Source organism: Notolabrus celidotus, chromosome 8 (assembly GCF_009762535.1).
Source record: "Notolabrus celidotus isolate fNotCel1 chromosome 8, fNotCel1.pri, whole genome shotgun sequence".
In the NCBI taxonomy this organism is placed as follows: domain Eukaryota; kingdom Metazoa; phylum Chordata; class Actinopteri; order Labriformes; family Labridae; genus Notolabrus; species Notolabrus celidotus.
The window spans coordinates 12,646,501-12,667,838 of NC_048279.1; the positions used below are offsets into that span (position 1 = coordinate 12,646,501).

The 21,338-nt window shown below is 41.4% G+C and overlaps 1 protein-coding gene across 1 annotated transcript in view; it reads right to left on the reverse strand.

The window, feature by feature from the left end:
- The window catches only part of afap1l1a (actin filament associated protein 1-like 1a), a 31,542-nt gene that overhangs the window by 7,931 nt on the left and 2,273 nt on the right, over nt 1–21,338 (reverse strand). Inside the window, exons 2-11 of the mRNA XM_034689208.1 lie at nt 4,052–4,177; nt 3,846–3,929; nt 3,672–3,751; nt 3,069–3,210; nt 2,766–2,858; nt 2,462–2,676; nt 2,200–2,379; nt 1,201–1,284; nt 566–641; nt 75–194 (exon numbers count right to left, since the gene is read on the reverse strand). Coding sequence (XP_034545099.1) covers nt 75–194; nt 566–641; nt 1,201–1,284; nt 2,200–2,379; nt 2,462–2,676; nt 2,766–2,858; nt 3,069–3,210; nt 3,672–3,751; nt 3,846–3,929; nt 4,052–4,177 — 1,200 coding nt within the window. The remainder of the gene's footprint in view (nt 1–74; nt 195–565; nt 642–1,200; nt 1,285–2,199; nt 2,380–2,461; nt 2,677–2,765; nt 2,859–3,068; nt 3,211–3,671; nt 3,752–3,845; nt 3,930–4,051; nt 4,178–21,338) is intronic.

Sequence of the window (21,338 nt, forward strand, 5' to 3'; positions counted from 1 at the left end):
GACAAGAAGAAAAATGAAGCATCTGCAAACTGGAGGACGCAAAGAGTAAAGTTGACAGTGAAGTGGGGTCCAACCTTGTCGAGGATCAATGAAAGATGTCTGGGGATCTCCAGGACGAGGAGTCTTCTTCTTGGAGAAGCTGATGATGCGTGTTATTTTACGACCAGCGGCAAAAGCACCCCGTTTTACTTTGCCTAGGAAAAACAGAAGAATCAGACTTTTTTTATCGCCTGTATTATCTTCAGCCTGTGAAAACTGTAACTTGAAAACCCCAAACTGTTTGAGCAAAGCTTCATTCAAGTTAAACAGCCCAGGTTGTATTAGATTTTGTTAAATATTTACAACATGTACATGTCAAACTTTGATATAAGACAGCAGTTTTAATTTAGCAAATTACTTTGTGGATAGCACATAACTTTTCCCATCTCTACCTCCACACCACAGCACATTACAGTAGAACTAATCTGGAGGACATGAAGTCATTATGACTACAGAGGCAGATTACAAAAAGCTCCTAAGCACTAGCTGTTGTATTGATTTGAGGCTATGTGCATCTCTATCTCACCGTTCTCTCTGCAGTTCTCTCCAGTTGACACGCCCACACTGTCTGAATCTGAAGTGTTCCTCTCTGCAGATAATCTCTGAGGAAGAAGCATTTAAACACAGGATTAGACCGTCTGTTAGTCTACCTGCTAGAATACAACCAGAACTAGCACATTTACACCTTTGTCTTTTACAAACTGAGAGCTAACTACAAACATTATTGATTTTATTTTATTCTTGCAAGCTGCCTCGTACACTTGAACTCATAAAATAATGACAGACCAGACTAAATCCTCTGGCATTTTCTCCCATGAAATCTCCTCTCTCATCACCTCATGCTTACACTGATGACAGGCCCTGCTTAGTTTATGTTCTGACAGGTTGGTAAGCTTTATAGATACGCCTGTTCCAACACTGACTCACTACCATCGCTAACATTTCTGTCTTACTATCCAATTATGTTACATAGCTCATCTTTGTTCTACGAGCCAAAAACAGGTATCAGTGTGAACCTTGGGGAACTGAACAATCGGTAAGGAAAATTGATGTTGACAACTAGATTGCTTGTTTTCCTGTGGCTGTAAATTATGTGTAAAAAAAAAAAAAAAAAACCTGACAGAGACGTGTTAAAACAAACATCCTCTCTTCTGTGCTTACCTTGTCAAGTTCAGTTTTTCTTTGAATGACGGGGGATGCAGATTCCTCAGGCCCGGTGTTTGGACTACTCACCTCTCTGACAACCTGTGAGAATATTATACATGTCATTCCACGCTGTGGACGTTCTTCTGATGTTATACACTGTCAGAGCCAATTCAACTGATTGTTGCCAACACTGAGGCATGTGTTACAAATAAGGATGCACAGGCATATTGGCTGAAAATTGCTATGGCCCATTACTCATTCTGGACCCATTTCTTAAAATAATTTGGCTTTAACCAAAATAAATAGCATGTTAATGTGTTGCCTTGCATTAATCCAATCATGTTAAGCTAGGTTTTAGCCTACTGCAAGAGTTTGCCTACTTTTATCAAGATCTACTGTAGTTAAAAGCCCTATTCATGTTTCCAATTATCCATTGTTTTACTGTCGTTTCTGTAACCGCTTTTTAAGGATTTGTACATTTAATTTTATAGTAACATCACAGTTATCATGTTTTCAATAAAGTAGGTTTGCTGGGGTGTAGGTGCTGAAAATTGTGTCTTTCTTAGTTTGAGACTGTAGGCTATTACAACAACAAAAAAAAGCAACAACACTGAATTAAAATAATAATAATAATAATAATAATACATTATTAAAACACATTGATTGTATGTGTAAATGTGACGATAACTTATAAAGATTTTTTTTGTGGGGATGCATTCATGTAATGCCAGAAAATAGTGAATAAAGGGGTAGGATTAGATATGTTTTAACTTCTTCCTACTCATTTTCGTACATGTAAATTAAAATGTTTCAGTGCTTGCTAAAGGAATTCACAGATTTAGTTTTTTTGGTATTTATTTTTTTAATCGTATGTTTTTTGAATTTTATTTTTACATGTTTGAAATAAAGACACCAAATAAAATAAAAAATACATTATTTAAACATAAGTATCTGATATGATTGATGTCTAGGTTGTTATTTTTAACATTTGAATTGGTATTCAAGTGTCTTTACCCTGAGCCATCTGTGGGCCTGCTCTTTGCTCTGCACTGCCAGCACCAGTGCATCTCCATTAGGTAAGGTGAAGCGCAGCTCATGGTGCTTCCTTTTGCTGTCTTTAGGGGCATAAACCACAGCACACTGAGGCAGCAGCAGATCCACATAGGGGCATGTGTCCTTGGAGCTCTTGTAGCACTGCAGAGAGAGGACACAGAGTACATGTGGGATACAGCAGCTGTGGTTGCATGCAGTCCTGAAGACTTGTACAGCTTCTCACCTGTAGTCTGTTCTCTCGTATGACGGTGAGCTGCTTCGCCCATTGGCCGAAACGTTTCTTGCGCAGCAGGAAGGCACAGATGCGACAGTCTCTGGCAGGGGGCATGGAACTCTCATCAGAGGGCCATTGATGAGTCAGTTGGACACTGGGGCTCCTCTCTTCTTCGTCCTCCTCATAGGACTCATAGGAGCTGCTCAGAGCATCGGAGTCGTTGTCTGTGAAATAATTATAGGGGAGATAAATGTGATCTGTTGTATGTAAACAAAGATATTCCTTCTTTATAAATGTGCTGCACTAAACTCACATGAGTTTTTGCGGTGTGAGTTAATGCAGGTAGTCGGGTAGTTGTCAGCATCTTCATATCCATCCTCAATAGAGTTTGGAGGGCTGTGCCTTACTGCAGAGATAGAAAAAACCTAATTAAACACAGGATGTTCTAACATACACTTTAATGCAACTCGCACTTTGTAATTATGTTTGGAAAAATGCTGCATGTCTATGTTTATGGATTGCAAATGCTCAGTGCTGGCTTCATGTTTTTTTGTTTTTTTTTACACCAAAGTGGTATTGAGGGCACTGAGTTCAGCACAGCGGAGAAGATGCTGACCTCGAGTGATGATGTACTCAGGCATCTTGCCAGGGCTGAGCGGCACTGCCTCCTCGTAGTACTCCTCGGGGGGAGGTGTGGTGGGCAGAGGTGGGGGAGAGGAGTCAGCTGAGGGTGAGGCTTGGGAGTCTGTGCAGCTCTCCTGAAGGAGACATACAAACACAAGGATCAGATTTCCTCCATAAACATGAACAATTTTAATTGACAGTCTGAGAACTACATCATCAAAGAGACACAGAATGAAACCTTAAAATAATATCCATTAATTAGACACATGGGCTCTGAGGCGGGCCCTGAAATCTTAACTCTTCCAGGAGCCTGCAGAGTGATGAGCATGTGTGCAAGGGAAAATCCCCACAACATGGAACATAATCTCTGTTTTCTTTGCTTTTTGATGAAGGAGGCACAATACTCCTCTGGAAAGTTAGACTTGGAAATGAGGTGCTGAAATGATGGACCGCATTCTCAAAAAGATGTATGCATTTACCTTCAAAGAACAACATTCATCACTCACACACTGTGTAAACCTACCAACTAAAGCCAATATTTCGGGTATACTAAGGTAAATAAATGTCATGAGTTAGCTGTACATTGACCACTTGCCTGTTTTAAAGTGTCCATTTGTAGGTTTTTGTCTTCTTTTAGATCATCTGTAACATCCTTTAGATCTCCTATCTCACAGTCTGAAAGAGACAACATACTTTAATTAATTATTATCGTACATTAAGACAATATAAAGGTCACATATTATAACCCTAAACTGGGGCCCAAACTCACCGAATGTTTCAAAGAGAGACTCCACAAAGCTGGTCCCGTTTCTGTAGACCGATGAGTTCATGTAGATGTAGTCTGTTCCCGCAACTAGAGGAAAAGCAAACAAACACACCACCACACGGAAGAATGAGAATTTAACTTTATAAAATGAAGTCCAAAACATTGATTAAAGTGTTCTCTCTTCTTCTGTCTTTCCACCCCTCACAGACCTGATGGTTGTATCTGCTGCAGGAGGTTCCACACGCAGGTCTTCTTCTCTTGTGTAGTGGAGCTGAGGTTCTCCTGGTCCAGCATCTTCAGCAGTGCACCGAGCTCACTCACCAACACCTCCATTGCTGCACAGAGAGGGCAAAGGTCGGTGAGGCACTGGCTCAGTGTATCAGCAAAAAAGGGCAAAGGTCAGACTAACAAGTCCAAACAAAGTCAGAGGTGGATGTCAGAGACGCTCTTTCTGTGTCTTTCTTTCGTTTTCTGTCACTTTGTTTTGTACATCAATCTGCCCTCTTATCAAACAGCTGCACTCTACTTCTCTGTCTTTAACTAGCCAGACTAAACAAAAAACAAAAAAGCTGCAGTGACAGGAAAAAGGTTTGCTAACTGCTAATTAACCCAGCAGAAGGTGAGAATAGTAAAACAACAACTCTTACCCAGGATAAGAACTGAACCTCCTGCACAAGGTTTTGTCTTTCTGCAGCAGCTCTGGGATGTTGCTGGCTCACACATCCACATTTCAATCAACTGTCAATCTCATAGCTGAGAAAGGTGAATTAACCCGCCTGTAAAGATGTTGGCAGAAATATGAGACCCTAACAAGAACAATCGCAGGACCACTTAACAGAGGCCAGAGGAGGCCGGTGGAGGCCAAATCCACCAGAGCCAAGAGGGACCTGATCTTTATCTTACAGTCAGGAGGTTTCAGTCATGGAATCACAAAAGCCAGAGCTGGCTCAGACAGGCCAGCAATAAACACTTTTCACATGGCTCTCTAACACTGTGTGTCTTACAGGGATATATGCTTCACATCACATGTTGATCTGGGAGGTGAGACTGCTCCACTCCCTGTTTTCAGAACAGAAATTAAATAAACCGTCTCAATCCTGCAGCTGCTGGACCCTCTGAGAACAGGTCCACAACCTGCTGCTGTGTTTGGATTTCAAAGTTACTGAACGTCCCGCCTGACAAAAGCAGTTTTCAACAATCCTCTGTTATTTCATGAAGCTGTTGTTTTGATTCTTTCTGTCTGTATTCTTGTTTCCTAACAGGCTGTCTCTTTCTCAATAATCCCCCAAAATCCACAGCAATCCCTGACAACTGGCTGAGTCACTGCTGGCACACTTGTCTCCCTCTCCCACCACCCTTTCCCACTCCCACATCTCTCCCCACATACCCTGCTTTCACAGTCCAGCCACATTAGACCTGCTGAACCATGCATCTTGCTGGAGGTCAGCCACGGGACAGCCGCTGAGCAGAAAAGTCTTTGTTCTGAGGGAGGTCATATAGCAACAAGACCTGTTGCTAAACAAACACATAGTACACACACAGACATGCCCACACTGACAAAATGTAAGACTGCTTGCATTGTGCATTTTTAGTGGGCCTGGTCCAAAAGAGGAAAACAAGTTGTGTTTCTGTTCAGGTCTGATGGGCATGTTTACTCTTGGATGTATCACTCTGACACAAAAATCTTGTGCTGACAAGCAGAAAATCTTGATGATCTGGAAGAAGTATCTGGTGTGTTTTTCAGAGATGTGTGCTCTACATTTCAGACTGCTCCCACTCCTTAAAGACAGACATACTTTCCTGAGGTGGGTCTTCCTATGGGCTTAACAATGCCCAGCCAAGGCTGCAGTAAAGAGCAACAAAAGCTACAGTAGGTGTATGTGTTTGCTTGAGACTCTGTGACCACTCTGTCTTCTTTACTATGCGGTTTCCGTCTATTGTAACAAATGCACGCTCGCACTCGGAGAAGCAGGCATGAGGAATTTATTCATTGAGGAACTTGGAATGTGTCCTCATTAAGATCCGATTCACCCCCGGGGGGAAATGAGGAAGGGGAGGTTGTGGATGGAGAGGAAACTCATGAGAGAGGGAAGTGTTGGCCTGGTGAGAGCTGCGTCTCTCTGCCAGAGGTTCCAGCTGTTTCGATTCTGGCTCTAGCTTACTGCTGGGCTTCCCCTAATCGAGGGGAAGATAGAACTTTATCCCCAGCGTGAGTCACTCATAGAGAAACTGAAATTCACACCAGTCAGCGTTAAAACCAAATATAACACAGATATCAAGGCGTTACATTCGAGGAGTTGGCGTCAAAACAATCGTAAACTATTACACTGTTTCACTTGGAATGGCCTCTTTAAGATCTGATTATCCAATTTGACGATTACAGTGTTATTCAACTTGTGCCAAAATGAGCAAAGAGGAATTACTACACAGTATTTGGCATGTGAGGCACATAAGACCACCCTAAAGTCTGCGGTCATGCCCTCATAATCAACACCACACTGCACACACTCCCAAAGCAGCACATGATCTTTTAAATCTCTGCCCCACCTGTTAACCTGTGCGTGTTTGTGTGAGTGTGATGTTTCTTTGAAGTCTATATGAAAGCCAGATTAAACTGTTGTTTTGCCTGGCACCTGAGGGAAACTGCACAGAAGCTTGCATAAGGTAAAAACGCTGCAGAAAAACAAGTTGGATATGGTTTGATTCAAGCAAAACGAGGATGAAATTAGAATATTTGCAGCTTCAGAAAGATAAAACCAACTTAAAGCTGAAAAAAAACATCACAGGTTATTACAATGTGTGTGCAGTCAGTGCATCATGCCTGCAGGAATGTGCTACACACTCAAACTTTTACCTCCTCACACTACTCTGACAATTGCTGTTAAACACAGGACACATTCCTCACCTTGTTAATAGTGCTGGACTCTGCATGTGTTTGTGCATTGTGTAGTGAAGCAATGAGAGCAGTTTGTTTAACAATGCAGACTCAGACTTTTAAAAGAGGCTTGCATTAGCAGACTTTCAGGGGGGAGTGAGAGGGGGGGGGGGGGGCAGTAAGGGTGGGCGACTAATGTCAGTGAGTTGAGCACCTGTGCTAACATGTCCAGCAAACCCTGATATGATGAATAATGTGACCTCAGTTGGGTGCACAGGTTTTTTTCTACCTCATATTTTTCACACTCACTCTTAAAATAAATCCACAGCGTGTCGCAAGTAAAAAAATTATGTATGTGTTTCACAATATTGTTGCAGGCAGGCATTCCAGCTAATCACGCAACAACTACATCCCACAAAGAGTCTCTGGTGGCTCCGACAATGTTTCATTATTGAGTCTGGGTGGCAAAAATGTGGATTTCTCAACAATTCAGCATATCTCAGACAGAGGCCATGATGCCATGTGTATCGTAAACATCACGTGTAAGCATAAGTCTCCTGCAGAGAGAACGTTTCCATACATAAACACATCTTTACAAATCCTTTCATCTTCTCAAGCCTTGGAGGCACACTTTGTTATTATACCATCCTTTCACCACTTACCTTCTACAGCAGTGGATGAGAGTCCAACCATTTTCCAAGGTTAAGAAGAAGACAAAACGGCTGATTCATAAAGCATCAGAAACTGAAGAGGATCCTCCAGAGTCAAAAGCTCCCTGTGTGCTCTGTCCTGTGAAGTCTTTGTAGTGGAGGTGAGCTGAAGTCTGCCTCCTGCTGCACTCACGCTCCCCTCACCTCTCCTCTCCTCCCTCTGATCTGTTATCTGCCTACACCCCCTCCCTCCCTCACTCACTCTGTCTCCCCTCCTCTCTTTTCTTCTATGGAGGGGGTGTTAGTAGTGCTCTGTTTGTGTGTGTGTGTGTGTGTGTGTGTCTGTGCTCTATTGCAGCCCCCTCTGCTGTAATCCCAGGGATCGTATAGCACCTGGGAAAGGCTTGCTGTGTAAACACACACATGTCGACTAATAGCTTACTCACATTCTTTATTCTTCACATTCTTTCCCTCAACACATTATTAACCTTTAACTAGATCCACATAGGGGCTGCCATACACAAGATGCCAGTGAACCCAGTGACATACATGATACAGTAAGGTATTGTACTTGGACTTCACATTGGAGCATCTTTATCACTTTTACTGACATGAAGCATTAAACCACCTTTCTCTCTGTTTTAATTTATTCCTATGAAAATATACAGTGACAGATAAAGTAGGGATTAAGAACAGACTGTGGAGTAGAGATAAAGGCAGGTTGAGACTTCTCAGAGTTACACGTGGATCACTTGGTGCCCCGGGGTGCACTCATGGGCCCTGACACGATGAAACATGCTGCCTTCAATCACACGGGCAACAGCACTGCACAAACAAACCCTCAGGCACTCACTGAACAATACACACATCCATGTCCACAACAATGCTGCAACTCACATGCACAGACAAAACAAATGTAGGCTTTTACTGTATATCAGATGCAGGATTTTAACACGATCAGCTGGGTGTCGGGCTGCCTGTTACACAAGACTGCAGCAATCATTAAAATCATCCTATGATAGAATAAAGGGCATGTACAAACACAAGATCACTTTAACAACTTTGACCCCATTTGATCCAAATACACTTTTGTTAAAGGAATACACTTTTTACTTTCTTCGTCTTTGCTTTATGGGAAAGAGATCAAGATCAAAACCAACACAAAAAGACACACATCCCTTTTTGCTTCTCTGTTTTAAATTCAACATCTCAAGATCACACTCCCCTCCAAACAAGAGAGACAGCAATTCATACTCACCCTGTTGTGCAAATACTGCAGCTTATGGCTGAAAAAGTAAACAACTTGAAGAGATATCTGACATGCCAACCTCAAAGCTTCCAATTGGTGATCACCAATGAAGTGTTGATGCCTCCTTCGTAAATAAAATCAAACTAGATAGATGGCATGAAAATAAAATTGATTTTTTTACAGTAAGTTTCCACCACAGTGCTGTAACCACGCTCCACCATCACTTCGCCTTTGTAATATAATATTGAACCCCACAGGGGCCTGATATTGGTGCCCTAGTATTAGATTTTACACAACATCACAGCAAATCAGGAGAAGCAGAACAAGCAAAGCTTTATGCACACATATCTAGTTTTCACCTGTCTGCTTCAATGTTCACAGTGATGCCATGTTAACTGTTACACCTCTGTTACAGCCTCTGGCTTAGCAGGGGAGTGACTTCACTTCGCCACCATCTCCATGACCCTGACACTGAGAGCAAAGTGCAACAGTCCCGTCATGGGCATTTAATATCAAAGAGGCTACAGATAGAGAAGTTGTCTGATTTGCATCAAAGCCTCCAGAGACTCCTTAGAGAGGGTTGACATTTAGTCTTGTTATAGAGTACACAAGGCATTTAGGCAGACATGTCCACCATATCAATATGTTGCTTCGTGCCAAGAATTTGTTTGGGGCACCAGTTTAGCTCAGCTGTTAAAGCAAGAAACCCATGTACAGAGCACAGGTAGGTTCAATCCCAACCTGCAGCCTTTTATCATTCCTCAATCTCTCTTCCTAGTTTAGAACATTGTCCTCTCTGAATAAAAGAATAAATGCCCAAAAATAAACTTAAAAACAAATATGAGAACCTAACCGAACACTAAGACTTAAAAAAAAACCCAGAAATTTTAATACTAAAAGAAGGTGATTTCTTTGTAGATCACAAAAGAAAGCTGAACAATGGGTTACATTGTTGTGTCCCATTTCAGGGCCTTCAAAGGATGCACGCTAAAAAGGATGCATTTTTCAAATCCTGCATAGGTGTCCAATGCGTAAACTGAATCTGGTCAAAAAAGGGGTTTCGTATTTGGGTTTTCATCCTCATCCCCGTGTCAGAAAGTGCCATTCCTGTTGCCTAGTTATGGATATCTTGTTAGCAAACTAGCTACAGTTACTTAAACAAGGCTCCTTTCATTTTTCAACATTTGTTTTGCTAGCGGTCTGACTGAGCTGAACCAAATACTTTCACCAAAAAGTGTAATCCTCTACTGCTTAAGAGTCCATCTCATTTACATTTGCAAGCAATGAATCTCAGGATGGGCTGGGCTTGGGACACACCTGTCTTCATTAGATGATGGAACCATGACTCACTCTCAAAGATGTTGGTGCAGAAAGTTTGTGAAAGAATTGCCTAGAAACATCAACAGGATGTTACCTTGCCCGCTTCCAACCACAGAGTGTCCATTGGGCATGACTAATCCAAAATTCGTACTAACTGTGACAAATATCACAGACGCTTCCTTCCAAGCTTGGTTATGGCTTTTCAAACCACTCCTCACTGTGACTAAATGTGACCTCTGACCCCGTCTGTAAAGCTGTAAACTCACACGGGAGCGTTGATGCCAGAGCAGGGTCAGGAAGGCTCTCTGAATTTAAAAAAAATATGTTTCTTCATATTTAAACTGGATACAAAGCTCTCATGTAAAACAGACATATTCAGGTTAGACATGATGGACCACTAGCTAGAAAACAAATACATTTTCCAGATGAACAGTGAGTACGACTGGCAATGTCCACAATACAAAACAAAGCCCAAAACCACAAAGAGGTAACTCCCGTTGGACAAAGCTGCTGTGAGAAACTCAAACGATTGTACCATCTGTGTCTCCGCAAGAGATCAGAATCTAATGAAAACTGCTGGGTTTTTCTTGGAAGTCGCCCCTTCCTTATTGTCTTTGGACATGTTGGATACACAGACATTACCCAACCTGATCTGACATGAAAGAGCACTGCAGGTTAAAGACTTTGAGGTGTCCAGAAGACATAGTGTGGGAAATTTTATTTGTCTCATCACAAAGACCAGATGAACAATATCACACAGAAATGTATGAAAGGAAAAGACAAGCAGTTTTTTTTGTTCATGTGTGAAAAGGCAGAATCTTATCTCATGTTAAGTGAGTCACCGGAGAGGTTTTTCAGCTGAGAGACAGCAGGGTTTGAGTGTTATCTTCATGACATGAGAGGGTTATCTAAATACCCCTATGCAACTCAGTCTTCAAAGCTGGGACGTGAATGTTTGAAGAAAATAGCTGATTCATAACATTTTAGAACCAGATAAAAATTTCTGAAGTCACATCTGTATTTCTAGATGGATCACAGGGGTGTGTGTAACCAAAGCACGCTAACAAAGGTGAGGTAAACCCCATGACCAGATGTGCTTGGGGTTTTTTAATTGTGTTACGAGCTGTGCCAACAATGACTTCTCTCACCAGCCTGTGTGCCCTATCATGATGAAATCTCCTCCCACTCTACTCCTCAGATTCCAGGCATTTCCTAAGGCTGACGGCTCTCCTCTCCCCAGCTCAAGACATGCCCGGGCAGTCACATCTCTACGGTCCATGATAAGTGAACTGAGACGATACTGGTCTACTGTGAAAATGTTACAAATTAGTATGATGACTGCAACCATGACTTCGCTGTTAAAAATGTAAATTTACTGTTGGGCCTGTGTTTTTATCTTTAAGGGGGTTTCCTGAAGCTTCTGTGAAAAATATCTTAACATAAATTGTAGAATAACTTTATGAATAGGAAAGGGCTATTACACAGTCAGTGTAATAAATCCACAGAGGACCACCTAGCTTTGCAGTTCATATCTAAATTGTGCATTTTAGTGCCTCTCAGCTCATTGTCTTGATTTTGCAACCAAAAGTTTACTGTGTTGCTTCACATTTACCCTTTCACCAGGGTTGTTTCCAGGCACAGCAACTGGCAACTGGCATGCTACGTCAATCGCACCAAACATTCATAGACCAAATACTAAAACAAAAAATTGATAAGTTCAACTTTAAGTTGTTTTAAGTAATATTTGAGTCCCCTGTCAGACACGCACCCCAAAAATAAACAAAAATCAGTAGGGATGGGAATTTTTAGCAAAAAAAGTTGCCCCCCTCCTGCTGGGTGCCTTACTCTATGTGCATTGCTGTGTAATGGCCCTTTTTCACTACACAGTTCCAGCCCTACTCGACTCGACTCAGCTCTGCTCGACTCGACTCTACTCGGTTTGGGTTTCTTTTCCACCAGCCCGAGTACCGACTCACGGTGGGCGGGGTCGTCATAAACACAGCTGCGCGAAACTGCGTTCACGTCATTATGAACGCGACACAACAATCACAAACAATGGAGGACATGGAGGCAATGGTTTACTTGCTTAACCACTGTCTTCACACATGGACTCAGCCCAATTTCTTTAGATATGTGACTTGGGGAAAACGGAGGAGAAAGTCTGGAGATAGTCAAGGTCAATAACGTTTACATAATTATGCAGTTACTCATTGAGTTTACTGCATTTTTGAAAGGAGCGCTAGTCAGGTAAAACTTTAACCTATATGGGTCACATCTCATGACACACTTCTCCAAATGATTGCAACAATTGCTCTGTATCTGCTCAATGTGTACGTGATCAACTGTTGGCTAGCAGGCCTGCCATAACAACTTTAAATGTCTCTGTTGCATTGACAGCTTGTTTCCACTGCCCAAGAGAAACAGTATAAGTAGGTTACTACTTATCACAAGTTATTATTACTGGCTCTTTGCCTGTCAAACACACAGGAAGAACATTAACGTTAATTTCCTTTATTCATTTGACTGTCTGGGAAATTTTATGAGATTCCCTGGAGAAGCAATAAAATTAAAGATCATTGGAAAATGCAGCAGAAATCTACCCTGGGAACCCGACTGATCGGTGAGCTAGTGTTTTATTTGCTCTGGAGGATGTGTCTGTTTCACTTCACTTACAGGGAGATTTCCATCTGACCCAATTCAGACAGTACAAAACCAGACCATCTAGCTAATATCAGGCTTCTATATGACCCAGTGATTAAGCAATGTTGTCATTTTTGTAAACAAACAAGATGGCTTTGAATCCACCACTATGTCAGTATTAATAAGACTGGACAGTGTCATAGAAGGGAGTCTGGGCAGCAGGGGGAGGGACCCAAATGTGCAAAACTCTGGAAGCAAGAAGGGAAGCAAATTGGTAGCAGGTTTGTGGGTAGAAACATGTTCAAAGCAAAACACAGGAAGACACCAACAAAGCTTGTGGCTACTTGCATGAACTGGCAAACAAACTAGGGAACGATACTGGTACTTAGAAAAGATACTGGTATATATGGAGGGGAGACAGGTAAGTAAGGAAGATCAGGCCACTGCAGGACTGATTACAGGTGGGTAAACGAGGGAAGTCTGAGGTCAGTAGTTGGAAAAGGTGAGAAGCAGCAGGGTGTCTGCTACTAAATCATTTCATGTCGAGCATCTGCATTAAAATGAGATGACTTTCTTTTTTAGCTACCTCATGGCTAGTCTTGTAAGCTACATTATTAAAAGTTTTGTGGCTTTGACTGGTCGTAGAATTCAGCAGATTTTGGGCCTTACTAATAGTAGTCATTATGTGGTGGTGTCCTGACCCCCCCTCCCCCCCAACAGAACCAGCAGCTGGGAAAAATGCCCATCATACGTCAAGAGGTGAAGCTGAAAACCATCAAAGCTCACAGTCAAAGAGCATGCTGCCTCTGATAAGCTTGCAACTGAAGACCCTCTGAGACTGATTTTGATCTTATTCTCCTCTCTGCCAACAAAACACTCTTCCTGTCCTATATAGGTTAATGGGCTCACAAACTGTATTGGGATGCCCCATATGCCCCTGTGGAGATGGACTTCCTCCCTCTACTGATGACATCACTTATCACCTCCGGCCTTCTGTTTCCTCTTCCTGTCAGCTGACCCTCTCCCGCTTTTACTGTGCTGTCTCTGGTGACCCTAATCTCAATTCACTGTCAAGATTCTATGCTCGATAGTATTCACTGTGCCTACTTCTACGATTGTATTTCAAGGGAGTGACAGCATAATGGAGCTCCTATTATAGCATAATTACCTAGCTTTATTTAGCTGCTGCAGGTGTCCCCCTGAGACTCTTTCTCAAGGCTTTGACTTATGCATCAATTAAATGGGTGGACGTTTTAAACAAACACACAATCAGAATAATACTGAATGAACCCTGTAAAACATGCTAACATGTAGCAGCAGGTGAGGGAGCCATGTGGAAAAACTTATTAGGTTTGAAAGAGTCGTAAAGGTGAACTAATTAAAGACAGAGAGGAAAAAAAACATGTTCTCCCCACTGTGTTTATTGAACACAAGGAGATGCTTCAGGTTATTGTAAAATACAGCAATGACCCCTCCACAAACACCATGATACTCACACATCTTCACACAAATACAGTAAATACAAAGAGATGGAACAGGTCCAGGGACATAGATGGTTTTAATAGATTTTTAGATGCAGTAGCTGTTATTCTGTCCAAGGTGTTTTGCTTTCACAATCATTGGTTGACACTTTGACATACAGATCAAACCTTCATCTGGTGGCAATATTTAAACTCAAACCTCAAGCATCTAAAGCACACATTCCTCAGCATTAGTAGAAATGTACACTTCCCACCAGGTGTGTCTGAGGGGATGTGGGTGGGCAACAGCAGCCTCCCTACCTCCCTACCTCCCTCTCTCCTCCCAAACATAAAGAGATGATTGTTACTCGGTCGTCCCTCCAGGCTTCTTACATAGTTTTTATATCTATATATATCTTTGATACAGACAAAGTCTATACAAAGAATCAGGGCAACAGTGATCACTGCTACCAAGAGAGATGGTTGAGCAAACAAGCATCTATTTTGACTGCATACCTTTTGTGCTATAATCTCTCATGTTTGCTTAAGACAAGAGAAGTAACAAATTCTTAGTACATGTGGTCAGCTAGACACCATGGAAACGCATTACAGACAAAATGAAAAAAGTATCTATCTCCCTGAAGAAGAGCAGGGTTTGGTCAAGTTGCCCCTTCTTTGCAAACTCTTTCAAACAGGGTGTAACTGATTCCAGCAGTCAGTGTCTTAAATATATTTGAAGTTCATTTCTAACATGCATCTGCTCTCCTATTCAGGCCACTCTAATGAGCTTGTCAAGGAGGAAGAAATCTTCTCAAAGTCAGCAGGCCTCTTAAGCACTGGGTTGTTTCCATGGTGATGGGGAGGAAGAATTATGGGTTGTTGCACTCCCACTCACCTGTTTAAGCATTAACTGACTCTTGAAGGGCAGCAAAGGAGCACTGAAGCTTTAGATGTTCACACACACATGCACACATGCACACACGCACACACACACATGCACACACACACATGCACACACACACACACACACACACACACACACACGCACACACACACACACACACACACACACACACACACACACACACACACACACACACACAAACACAGTTTTAACAAAGGCTTCACTGCAGCTGAGTAATCTGGGAAGCAGTGGTCTTAGCAGGAAGCTGCTATCTCAGCAGTGAGAGAGTCAAAGGCTTCATTTGCAGGTCAGGTTAGTAAAGCACTGCTTCTCATTCTCCCCATCTACTGTTTTCCCCTGAACCTTTGTTCAGTTTTAGTAATTGAGATGTCATACTAATTTGTCCAATATGTAGTGCATCAAAAACAGAGATGTGTCCTCAGAACAGTTTTTCCTTTGTTTTCTCCATCTGACAGGGCTCTCAGCTCCCCCTGGAAACAATTAATGCCACATTCATCCCTGCTGTCGTCCTCTACTCCCTCCTTCTCCTGATAAATCTGTTGTGCCTGTAGTAATCAACACACATGGCAGAAAACCATTTGGCAGTGTTAAGACATTAGGGCAATTTGGAAAAGCCAAAAGCTGCAGTTTCTTGAATGTCCACTTGATAATGGCTCTAAATGCGCAGACGACAAGTTTTGCACAAATAGGCAAAAAAAGGGGTGTGGCTGACTTGACTGACAGGTGAGCATATTGTAGCTGTTAGCCATTAGGCCAAAGGCTAACTCAGCCTCTGGGTTTCTTGCTAGGTGGACTGAAAACTAGGTTGAGTTAGCATTTCCAATATGGTGACTGCTGTTGGGATTCAAAACTAATTGATGACATCCCTGAGACTATCATTCAAACAGTACACAGAAAAGTAAATGTGCCAGTTCTAAAATAGCTTTTTAAAAAATATTTTCTAAAATAATTCAAATAACATGGCATGTTCAAAAACAGTAATCAAAAATAATGGAATAAAACTGTTGATTGTTAATACCTGTACACTCTAACCCTGTATGGAGGTGATATGACTGCCATAACAGTTGTATTGCCTGGCTACACTGGGGGAATCCTAACATCACACTGAGCTGTGCTCACAAACAAACCTAACTCACATTAGCAGACTGTTAGCTGGGTTGTGGCTGACCTTGTGGCTTCACTACACCTTGTGTCTCAAAAGAGTAAGACGCCACTTTTAAACTTTACCTAGTAGTGTTTTTATCCATTTCAATAGTATTAACTTTAACACACTAATGCACACCTTTAAACACAGTCTGCAATATGCAGTAGGTACTGCATATTACATTTCTAGGTAGTATGTAGCAGGCTGTTTCAAAAACAACCAGTTTCTGACAACAAGCATGGCTGCAGTAGAGGAGCAGTGATTATGTTCTAGTTAAAAAAAGAGCCAAAATTAGACCCAAAATTGACCTGCACTGATATTTCTATGTGGGCTATTGTTATGGAGAAGAAGAAGGATTAAGCCAGTGTTATTAGGTGGGTTGATAAAATGCAGGATCTGAATGTATTAATATCTGACCCCTCTGAAGAACTCAGGGCATTTCCAGTCTTTCCATTATCTGTAGGAAAACAACTCAACCTTTTAAACTATGTGACTGCCTTGAAATCTCTCAAGGGTTATACCCAGTGTTTTCCAATGCATTATAGGATAGGTGGATCTCCCCATTAACAAAAGAAAAAAAGGGAGAAAACATGAAGTTATCAAATTTGAGGTTGTCTTATTGTGGAACAGTGTTTCTCGCCAGGTGGCAACAGCTGCATCTGGATACTAGTCAATACACAGTCAGGTCAAGGGTCAGAGATCACAGAACTGACCATGATTTAGGGGATGTGTCATGTCTGCCAAACCTCCTTCCCCTCTCTCTCATTTTTCATCTTGTGAGCTCTGATTTATTCAGGTCTGAGATGGCACAGAGGGCTTGACTCAGCCTGCTGCCAGACAAAGACTCTACAGTGCACTCAATATTATTCAGATCCCGTATCTGCCCTGAGTCCTATGAGATCACCACAATGCTATGTCTGCCTCACAGAAAAGTATTCACACACTGAGAAAGATGCTATTCTGCAAGTGGAGCCTCTGCTTTACTGATGCTGCACAGGCAAGGGTAATATACACAAAACACACACACAGTCACACATACACACAACAGAGGAAAAGGAGCTGCTTTGTTTCCATTTGGGATTTTTTGTGTTAATGAGATTTTGACCGGGGCAGAGAGCTGTCTTCAGTTGTTCACCAGAAAAGTAGGACACATTCTCAATGACTGCTAGCTTTTGTCTGAGTCTATCTATTATGTAGGGCATAAGTCATTACTGAGGTTAATCTCCTATCGAGGGTGATTTGAGGTGCCTTTTTAGTTCTCATTGTATCAAGTAGTTTTTTATACCCCAAAGCAGCTACATTTTGTTGTGTAGCTGCTTTGGGGTAAATGACATGTGAATGAAGATTAACAGAGCTGCATCATGGGCGTTTTTGTCTCTGGTTTAATATGAATTCTGGCTTGATGCAACATTAAAATCTACAGACATTGTCAGTCTCAAGATTAATGGTGCTGAAGGAGCATGAAATAGTAATACATCAGTTTGTTAAGCAAAAGGTGTGGCAAGTCTGAAGTCCACAAGTCAAAGACAGATGAGAACAACGGACAGTGTAGAAATGCCAAGTTGTGATTATGAAGTATGTGATAGATGTAACAATGGACTATGAGTAAAAAATAAATACAAGTAACTTTTAAAGAGAAAAGAAAATGTATCCATGTGTTACTTGGAACAAAAAACTTGGCAAATCAAAGACAGAACACTCATCTACTTTCATGGTCCATCTTCATCTCATAAGATAAGATAAAAGATTCCTTTACTCGTCCCACAATGGGGAAATTCAAGTGTTACAGTAACAGAGTAGACAGTGCAAAATAAATATATAAAGCAAACAAGAAAAAAATAAAATAAAATAACAATTATTAAAAGTTATTAGCAATTAAAATCAAAATCAAAATTAAAGAGGTAAAAGATAAGCATATCTTAAAATCACACACACACACACACACACACATATATATATCTATATATATATGTATATATTATTCATTATAGAGTCTGACCACTGCAGGAGAAAAGACCTGCGCTATCTCTCTGTGAGACACCGTGGGTGAAGAAGTCTGTCACTGAACAAGCTACTTAGTGTTGTTATGGTCTCCTGGAGGGGGTGTGATGTGTTGTCCATCAGAGAAGATAGCTTTGCTATCATCCTCCTGTCAGCCACCACCTCCAAAGGGTCCAGTGGGCAGCGAAGGACAGAGCTGGCCTTCTCACCAGTCTGTTCCTCTTCTTCCTGTCAACAGCAGGGATGCTACTTCCCCAGCAGACCACTCCAAAGAAGATGGCTGATGCCACCACAGAGTCAAAGAAGGACTTCAGAAGAGCCACCTCCACACCAAACGACCTGAGTCTCCTGAGCAGAAAGAGTCTGCTTTGTCCCTTCTTGTACAGCGCATTTGAGTTGTCTGACCAGTCCAGTTTATTGTTCAGGTGAACACCCAGGTACTTGTAAGATTTCACAATCTCAATGTCCGTTCCCTGGGTGTTCACTGGTGTGGGAGGAGGGGACTTACGTCTTCTGAAATCCACCACCAGCTCTTATCTCATCAGGTTAGTAGTATCCGTATTTTCTTTATAATTTGCTCAGGTGTCTTCTGCTAAACCTAGAGGCAGATCTGTACTTTAAGGATAAAGTTCTCAGGTGTTTCTTGAATGTTGAGTGATGCATTTCATCAGAAGATCATGAAAACACTCCACAACACCAGGTAACTCTACTGTGACAAACAAACACAAACATGAGCCACCTGTATTCCTAAGGGTTAAGATCGTGACAGCTTAAGAGGCAATGCCTAAACAGTGAGCCTAGATTGCAGTCGAGCATGTTCTCACAATTTAGTTCCTTCAATAAATACCACTAACAGATTTATAAACTCAACATTAGTAATGACTTTTAATTTATCATTCTTTCCCAAGAAGAAAGGGCTTTTCCACAAAAAACGAGCCCACACTACAGAAACATGAACTCTATTTCCCACCAAACAGACTTTTAAAGCTCCAGAGAGCTTATTATGAAACAGACTCAAATCAATGGAGATGCCTCTTTATGAGTTGAAAAAGCAAACAAGGCCATGACCAGGAACAAGACTGATAATTTATTTTCAATAAGTTTTTTTTTTTTTTGTACAAAACCACTGCCAGGGGGCTTGGTGTCAGATAAAGTGATGACAAGCACATCTTTCAATTTTTCTACCACAAACATTGTAAGGGACATCACAGTGAAAAGAAGCATGATGATTATTTTTTTGTCCACTACATGCAACAAAATCAGACATACGATATATTGCTTTGTTGACGGGGGTTGCCAAAGTAGACACAGACCCAAAGTTCCTCACAGGAGCTTTAAAATAACTCCCTAAACACATACCAGTACTGACATTTAGCAGCATAAAATGATGGCACACCATCTATGAATTATGTTCTGCATATTAAAAACACATACACTGTGAACTGTTAACCTTAACGTATCCCGACAGGCAAAAATGCAATCTTTACACCCTTCTATTAAACATAATTTATATTCAGAGCTTAACTGTGGCTCCTCTTGAGTAACATGCAGTGACATGATAACAGGTTGCACAAGTCTTCCTTACTAAGACTCATATAACTGCCAAGTCTTTCCAATAAATCAGATATTTCTCTTTACTACCTGTGTGCACACTCCATCCACGGTCATGTTTAACCCTCTGCAAGAGACGCAGAAAACATATTTGGAAGTGTCTGTTCACACTCTATAGTCCTCTGCTGTGTAGGATATCTCCATGGAAACCCTATACAAACAGTGGGGCAGAGAATGACCATCGCCTATACACAATGTGTACACCCACACATGCACTTACACCATACACTGCACATATCTCAGCCATATGAATCATTGTGATCTCCTCTGCCTCATGAGGGTTGAACAGGGGAATTCCACTTCTTATGGGGCTGGTCCACAATCATACATGATTTATAGCTCATGCATGATGAGGCATATATACAGATATATCATACTATACTGTATATCTGTGTGTCAGCATGTCTGCAAACTATCTTAAGGTCAAAAAACTTCATAAATTCTGGTAGAGGAAATAAAACATGGGGACTTGTGAACACTTCAGGTATAAATAACAATTGTATGGAGGGGAAGATCCCCTGTCTTTATATCTCATTATCATTACTGCTGTTCCAACTGGTTACAACAAGGCCACATTTTTACACAGTGAAGAGATAAAGTGCTTCACTGGGAAGCTTTATAACACTCTTGCATGGATAAAGATGTTAAATGAAGTGAACACTGAAATAGTTGCCAAAACAATAACTTACAACTGTGACAGTGGGATTGACACCACCCTGAACCACAGGATGAGGTTTTATTGCTGTGAGGCTCCTGTTTCCTCATCTGAAACAGCTTCCAACTGTGCGTCCAAAATCAGGGCAATGAAAGCTCTACATTTCAGATGCATGAGCTAAAAGTAAAACCCAGGTTGTAAAATGCTGACATAAGCTAATCTTGAAAGAATGTTTAAAACTTTAGAGCCATGTTCAACCAAGAACTATGCTTTAGGTGTCTGAAAATGCGATTACATCAAACTAAGGTTGTCAAAATTTGGGATACTCAGGTACTTTCCATACTATATATTGTTTGAAGAGATTAGATATGCATTCGTACATCAATAGTATCAAAGAAGACCGAAGCTTATGAAAAGACAGATGTACAGACATTTTCACCCCCAAAGCTGTGAGAGAGGAGGTCAAGTTACACAGAGATCAGGTCAAGAGAGCGACACTGCTAATGAAAACCACATCATGTAACAGAAAATAAGGTTGTTATTTACCATTGGACTCAAATTTTGTTCTCTGTTTGGTGACGTTTCCTGAATCAGCACTGTTGCATGGTAATTAAAAAAAGACACCCAATGTGCTCCAGAATCTATTTTTTGGTATCAGAACTAACATCCATATCGTTTAACTTTATAAGTATTGTATGAAAGTTTTAAATTCTGGCAATGTGACAACACCGCACCACAATAAAGAGGAAAAGAAACGCTAATGCATGCACGGTGAGGTCACTGACACTTTCTAGATGACGTTGGCATATCGCATTTTAAATGCGCTCTCTCACCCTGCTAACCCAAGCCCACTGAGGCCATGTTTTAATTCAGCTTTCAACAATTCAAATCCTTGTCAGTACTCTCAAGGACCTCATCCACAAGCAGCAACGCTCAGATTCATTATATAAAAAAACGTGTTAACTC